Below are 7455 nucleotides of genomic sequence, written 5' to 3'. Positions count from 1 at the left end.
GGTGAGTGCTTCGCCTGCCGTTCCTCTTTCTCTGGTTTTGCCCCGCAGCCCAACAGGGATGTGAGAAATGGTGAGACCGTGTCTGCCGAGTCACATCCACCTTCTCTTTTTAGCTCTGCTGCTAACCTGCTCTTGACAGTAGGCAAATCATTTCCTCTCGTACTCTTTCCTCTTCTTGTCCTTGACGGTCTTCTCTCCTTAGAGAGGGGTGAGAAGGTCCAGCGGGTGCAAGTGCTCAGCCTCGCGAGGACCACGGAGCTGCTGGGTGCCTCCAATCCCACTATTCGGAGCATGGGGATCTGGTAGGGAACACGCCTTCTTCTTCGTTACGAGGCTAGTGGTAATTGTTCGTTCCCTATTCCACACAATAAACGCTTAGATCTGTTTTCTTCTCCTTAAAGTAGGTCAGAAGTTGCTCAGATTAGTGTGTGCTTTGCTGTGGGTGTGCTGATCCCTCCTTGAACTGGGGTGTCTGCTGCCTCTCAGCAGCATCCTTCCTTAAGAAAGGCTGCCTTCCATTTTTAATTAAAAAAAAAAGTCTTAAAAGCCTCTAAGGAGGGGAGAATACAGTCAGATCTACAAAGCTAACGTGAACAGACAGAACCGCAGGCTGGCTGGGGAGTAAAGGGGTGTGCGCAGGGTTGAAGCTCTCGTTGGGTTTGCATCAGCTCCTGCGGCTCCACGGGAACCGGCCGATCGTCTCTTCCCCGTTCCCAGCCCCGTGTACTCGCTGCCTTTGTGGCTGGGAACCAGCGATGTACCCAAAATAGCGAGACCTCGACACCACGTACGCATGCTCTGGATCCCAACTGGTGTCTGCTGTTGGACCAGCACCTTCCAGTCTTACCACGTTTCCAAGGATTACGCCAGGAAGGTGACAATTAACTTTTAATGAGACGCTTTGTATTAGCCCAGACAGGCAGCACATCAGAGCTCAGACATCTGCGGGGGTTTGCCATCGGCCTTGAGACACCTCCCAGTACGAGCTGGTTCTGCAAGGAGCCTCTGCGGTGGCAGAGACGTGTGGGGTTCTCGGCGAGGACCCCCGGGTCTTTTCCAGGCACCGCAGTGGGCTTCGGCACCGCTGAGCTCCTGCCTCTCCCCGTCACGCTGTTAGAAATGGAGCATGTTTCAAGGAGGCTTTTTGGGGGCTCTGCAGCCCTCCCGTTGCCAAGCCCCACTGACTGCAGCCGAGTGACTAAACCCATTTACTACCCATCTATTTTAAAGCTTAAATACACACGCGGTGACAGAGTAAATTGTCATGTGGCTCTGTGGAGCTGCGACTGCCCAGCTGCCTCTTACACTGTGATGATAAAGCTACCGGTGAAGATGACCAAAAATTAGATTTAATGCTGGGAGTCACGCCTTGCTGAGCTGGAGAGGTGGCGATGCCTTTATTTAGGTTTTACAGAGCATCCCACAGATCTGTGCCTCTGGGCACGACTGAAACTGGGCATTAGCGATCCCAGTTAGCCCTGATTTTCCTTAACTGCTGCTTCTACGTGTCTCTACCAAGCTGTCGTGTTACGTTCAAGCCCTCTTCATGTGGGGCTCAAAACATTTACGGCACCTTTTTTAATTATTTTGTGGGCTGGTTTTTTCCACTGGGCTTGCTCTTTCCTGTTGAAGGGAGCCAGGGTAAAGCTGCTTGTCTGTTTGCTCATCTGTGGTTTTTTTTTTATTTCTCGAAGGGAACTTTCTGTTGAGAGGCGGAGGGCGGTGGGGAGGAAGAGGAAGGCTTTGATACGCCAGCATTTGGAGGGATAAGGTTTTCATTCTGCTGTGAGCAACTGTTTTGAATGCAAGGATGGCGTATGTTTGATGTGTTATAAATAGGGCTGGCTGTTTGCTATGGAAAAAGAAAGCAAGTTTTAAAAAAAATAATCGGTTTTGTGTTTCTCTTGGTGTGTTTTGCTTGTTTGAGGCTGAGGGAGTTAGGGATAATTTCCCTTTTTAAAGTATCTAGAGGCTACAGAGCAGAATATCAAAATCAGGTATGTAAAGTCCCATGGGAAAGCTGCTTATTAGCAGAAATGACACCGACTTACGGCTCCCGCGTCTGCGGGTTGGGCAGATGAGGACCTTCAGGGTGGGGTGTGCTGCAAATCTGCCCTCCCCCCGGTTTCGAGGTGCCTTGCAGGCACTCCTTGGCTGGGCAAAGTTTGGCTGATGGTGCCTTCCCTCTCAGTTGGTCATGAATTTTGCTGATGATGCTATACAAACATCACCTTTTTTGTTTTTTTCACATCTCTGCCAACAGCAGCCCCTGGGAGCGATGCAGCAAGGCCACGGTGCAGAACAACCCATGCCATTGCTCCGAGCTGGCACTGCCCATCTCTTCTCCGGGAGTAGCCTCATCTACTGCTCACAAAACCTCTCCCAATCTTCTGTGCTGCTAAATTTATCCAGGCACACCCTGGCCAAACATACCTGCCAGGTGCTGGGCATGGCCTTGTGCTCCTGGCTCCTGGCAGGAATGTTAATGGGGGTGATGCTGCAGCCAGCAATGAGGGAAATGCGGCTTTGGGATGGGAGCGGGTCCGTCAGGGTCCTTCTCCAGGCCTTTGGGATCTGTTTGGGTTTCAGTGGTGGCACGGGCAGACTGAGACCTGTCTGTCCCATCCATCTGGTTTATGTAAGGATGCCCAGTGCAGTATAGCAAGGGATGAACACTCAGATTTCTTTATTTGCTGCAAGTTGTCCTGGAGCTGAGGGGATGAAATGAAGGAATGATGGGTTTTGAGGAGGGGCACATGGATTCTGTGTCAAAAGTTGGGAGCGGCTGCGTGGCCCTCCCTTGTTTCTCTCGCACTCCCAGCTGAAAAAGAGAAGCCCTCTTCATCAAGCCTTTCTTCCTCCTCTGTGTACACATACCATCCCTGCCTCTCCCCGTAGCCGACCTCCTGCCGCAGTAGTTAATTTAAACAATAGGTCTTTCATTTCCGAAGATCTTCTACCATGTGCAGCCCTCCAGTAGGTTTTGAACAGCGAGGGGAAGTCGGGATCGTTTGTGTTCCCATGCCCCTGCGAAAGAAACTGATGGAAGCCCCCGTGCGTTGAGGCTTTTTAAAATGGAGCTGTAGAAACTGCAAAGCAGGATTGGGAGCAATCCTTCGGGTGCAAGAAGTGGCCGTATCTCATCCCTCTGGATTAGCTCTCCTGCAGATGAAGCGAGCTGGATGATGCTCTGGGGTGATGAAGCTGGGTGATGAAGCTCCTGGTGACGCTCGCTAGGCTGGGAGCCACTGCACCCCGGCACAGCACAGGAGCCTTGAATTAAATGCACCTCCCTACTCTCTGATCTCAGGTCGGAGCTATCTAGGGCATATTTTAACTGCCAGTATCCTTTTAATTAAACATGGATGGGAAGCAAGAGATTGATTCCTGGCTTCTCTGTTGGAGTTTGCGTGCACCGTCTGCTTCAGCCCTCTTCCCCCACCCTGCGGCGTGGTTTGGTTGGGATGCCAGGTAAACAGCCGTCCCGTTTGGAAGCAGATTTTATCTCGCTGGGCAGTGACGCCCAACTGTATTGCCTTGTGCTAATATTTGCTGTAGGAAGCATTTGGCTTCAGCTGCTGTGGCAGTGCAGCTGAGGGCTTCTGCTCTGTCGCTGTGCCCTGCTCCTCTCTCTGAGCTGCGGCAGGGCTTGCTTCAGGTTTAACCTTTTCGTAGGTGTCCCATCCTGGCAGGGATGGGAGATGAGAGAAACCGGAGAGCGTAGGCTTGTTCTCAGCTTTCACACCGAGCCAGCTGATGTGCTTCAGCATAAGCCTGCAAGAGAGTATTTGGGCCACTGAATTTGGTTAACGATTTGCGTGTCTTGCCTCGCACCATCCCTTCCCTGGCTTCACATCTGTCTTGGTTGCAGTGTTTGCAAGAAGTTAGGTCCCCAACCTGGGGAAGATGGACATATCCCAGGTCTTCTCTTGACTCTTCAAGCAATAAAAGTGCAGAAGAATTGTCACCACATCCTCAGAAAAATCCCCAGGCCGTTCCCCGGAGGAAGCTGTGCTGAGATGTGCACCGACAGCGTTTCACCCACCGCCTCACAGTTCACTTAAGCCAAGCTGGACCCTACAAGCGACGTGTGGATGCTTCCTTCCTCTCCCATTCTGCAAGCAAAGGGCGAGCTTCCCGGTGAACTTAACGGTCCCCTGAGAAAGGCAACCGCCTTCTTGCCAGCCTTCGCAGGCTCGATGAGATGTACGATGTGGCACTCGGAAACTTGGCTCCCAGTCCTGTCGTGAAGCTCTAGGTTAAACAAGGAGCCGGCCAGGGCTTCTCCTGGCTCGTGTCTCGGCTAGCACCGTGGGGGAATTTGCATTAGTTTGTCTTCCTGCCTGACAGATTTGGGAGTGTGGGGATAGGGATGGAGCCACTGCGGATGGCACACAGTCCCTCCTTCTTTCCTCCCAGTGATGAAGCCTCCCAGTTTAATTAGAGCCAGCAGGGAGAGAACCTCAATCTTATTATTCCTTCACAGCAGGGCACCAGTAGCATTTCTTGGATGTCAAAAGGAGGATTAAATTAGTCTGCAAGTGAGGGGGTTTTTTACCTCCTTCCCATCTCTCAGGGCTCTCTGGGAGGGTGTTAAGCCTCCAAAATCACTGTGGTGATCAATGCCTTTGACATGGCATGCAGTCCCTGATTACAGCAGAGCTCCCTGCCAGCGGGGTTATTTGCAGCATTCTGGGCTGCAACTCCACGGGTGGCTGGGTTGAGAAAAGTGGGAGTGGAATTATTTGGGATAATTGCACCCTTCCCAGGTGTATCAACAAGTAAAGGAGGTTTCCGGCGGTGCGACCTTTGCGAAAGCGGTCCGTGCCCCTTTCTGGTTGCGGAGGCTGCGGAACTTTTGGCAGGGGACAGGCGATGGCAGCTGGGAGCGAGCTTTGCTCTGCTGAGCTTGTCCTGGCAAGCACAGCAACTGCTTCGTGGTGGTTTTTTTCTAGAGTCGGTGTGTCTAGAGAGTAACGTGTGGCTTCCCAGCTCAAGGCTGGCTTGCCGGGGTGTGTGCTGGCACCCCAAGCGCGGAGCAGGCATACAAAAAAAGCAAGAAATCAGGCTCAGATCGGTTGCCTGTCTGCAGGCAGCTTATGGGGTGATAATATCCCTTCTTCCATGTGCTGGCCGGACACGGCATGGCAGGGTGCAGGGCTGGGCCATCCTGGCACGCTCTTGCTGGGTCCTGTGGACCTGTGAAGATCTTATCTGAGAGTTAAGCAGGAGGATGAAATCCAGAGCTGAGCTGAGCGAACCAGGAGAGCAGCAACCCTTGCCTTCCTCCCAGCATCTAAATGTCACGGGTGAACTACAGCAATCCCTCTTTGTCTGCCATCTCAGGTCCTCCGCTGAACCGTGCTTCCTCCAAAAGAGGAAAAAAAGACTTCCCTTGGTGCAGCGAGGCCCCGAGAGGCTCTTGCCTCGTTTGTCAGCCTCGTTGAACTCTCGTTTTGGCCCTGCAGTGATTGATGCTGCCCAGCTCCGTGCTGAGCGATCGGTTCAAGAGCTCTCCACGCTCCCCAGCCTCTCCTCCGCAATGTCTGCGCTGCCTCGGCAGCACTGAACGCTTCCTGATGTCTCCCCACCGAGATGCAAGAAACTCATCACCCGTGGCTCTGCTCCAAGCAACGATGGCTGCGCTCAGCACCAGAGCTGGATGCCTGCCGTACCAGGGGTCTTTGACTATGCTTTTTTTTTTTTCTTCTCCTCCCTGTATTGGAGTCTGGAAATGGGATTTTGCTGAAACGCTGAAGATCTTGTTCTTCTTTGTAATAACAAGCATTTCTTCTACATGTCCTGCTTGGTAATTTGATTTGGGGGGCTGAGCACTGCATGGTAGGTGTGAGCACGCAGGGCAGTGTGGCTAACGTGGGGTCCCCGAGTGCTTTTGAAACTGGATGATTACCTAAAGGCTTTTTTCCACCCCCCTTCTTCCTCAAAAAAGTAAGGAACTATTTTGAATCCCCGTGGGAGCAGTAGGGTTCCAGAGGAAGAAAGACTTGATAAAATCAAGTATTTGATGTTGAAGTAAACAAACCTGTATTGTTCATCCAGAACTGGAGTTTGGACTACAAACATGAGAAATCCTGGCAATGCCCTGCAGCAAGCATCCAGCGTTTGGGAGTCAGCGCCTGTTTCCTAGACCACTTTTGATGTCTGTATAGGTAATTTGCTGTCGATTCGGACCAGTTTGGGGCAAGATAATCACTAATTTTGGCCGATTCATACGTCCTGCATCCCCAGGAGCTGTCACTTGTCTTGCCACACCGGCATGGGGCTGGGAAGGAAATGTTCCTCTCTGTTTGGGTGGCAGGGAAGGACACTTTTGGGTGGATTTGATAAGGCACTTATTATCTGTCAGCTCAGGCAGTTGAATGGTGAGGTTTAGGGAGCAGGGGTCTTTTCTTAGACCAAGTGACATTTAGAAGAAAGCTGATAAGCCCTTCACACAAATAGCCAAAAGCAACCCTGTCTTCACAGCTTGTCAAACATCTCGCCTTTTCACTAGTTTTAGAACAGGCGTCAGAGACGTTTTGATAAATGGATTTGAAAACTTTACCGTAGCTTCTGCAGATCTCTTTATCCTCCGCTTACGAAGAATTCAAAACCCCCATGCCCCAGATCCTGAGCTCCTCCAGCATTTCCCCTGGGAGCGGTGGTTTAGGGCTTTGAGAGGTCTCTGCTCTCTCCAGACTCCGTCCTTGTGCTGGCTGCTGTCAGCACAGTGTGTTCATTCCCTGTTTACTTACATTTTTGCCGTGTGTGAAACTGAAGCCTTGGCTCAAAATGAAGTCGAGAGACAATTCTGCTGCTCGCTTTTTCCAGCAAGCGTTGGAATTGGAGCCGTGTGGTGCGATTTAAGGAGCTGTGTAGCTTCTGTTGGGTGAGGAATATCCTGACTGAGCCGTGCTTTGGGAGGGTAGGAGATGTTTGGGTTTTTAGCAGGGCAATGTTAGCAGAGCCACGTCTTTTTGATGTGCTTTGGGCTGTTCCTGCCATCTCCGTTCTCTTGCAGATGCTGAATGGACCACCTTCTTCCCTTTCTGTCCCAGGGACTTAACTGTATGAGGTATAAGAAGCTTTAAGCAGTCAGCTACTACTGTGCCTGATTCCTCCTCTCTTATTCTTTTTCTGCAGCTGGTCAGCGAGAAGGTTGGAGGAGCTGAAGGGACCAAGCTTGACGATGACTTCAAGGAAATGGAAAAGGTGAGCAGGAAACAAAAGAATTCTGTAGAATAGCCCATCTAACTGCTCTGTGACCTTGCTGAAACCCTGAGCTGATCTTCACGGCTGCTGGGTCGTCTTGTCTTTCCTACAGAAAGTGGACCTGACCAGCAAGGCAGTTACAGAAGTATTGACCAGAACAATAGAGTACCTCCAGCCGAACCCGGGTGAGTGCCTGGACTTCTCCTGTCCCCTTCCCTCTGCCCCTCAGTTTTCCAGGGAAAG

The 7455-nt window shown here is 51.5% G+C and overlaps 1 protein-coding gene across 4 annotated transcripts in view; it reads left to right on the top strand.

Moving 5' to 3' along the window:
• Positions 1-6108: 6108 nt before the first annotated feature.
• Positions 6109-7455, top strand: part of SH3GL1 (SH3-domain GRB2-like 1) — a 10445-nt gene continuing 9098 nt past the window's right edge. For 2 of the 4 annotated variants that reach the window (XM_009697333.1, XM_009697342.1), the window contains exons 1-3: positions 6109-6170; positions 7144-7212; positions 7325-7397. In XM_009697333.1, coding sequence (XP_009695635.1) covers positions 7204-7212; positions 7325-7397 — 82 coding nt within the window. In that variant the 5' untranslated portion in view covers positions 6109-6170; positions 7144-7203. Of the gene's footprint in view, positions 6171-7143; positions 7213-7324; positions 7398-7455 lie in introns of those variants that run through there. The other 2 variants (XM_009697355.1, XM_009697349.1) reach the window with 1 other exon arrangement.

The sequence above is a fragment of the Cariama cristata genome, unplaced genomic scaffold (genome assembly GCF_000690535.1).
Source record: "Cariama cristata isolate BGI_N322 unplaced genomic scaffold, ASM69053v1 scaffold16820, whole genome shotgun sequence".
Classification (NCBI taxonomy): Eukaryota; Metazoa; Chordata; class Aves; order Cariamiformes; family Cariamidae; genus Cariama; species Cariama cristata.
This window is presented reverse-complemented; position numbering and strand designations above follow the sequence as displayed.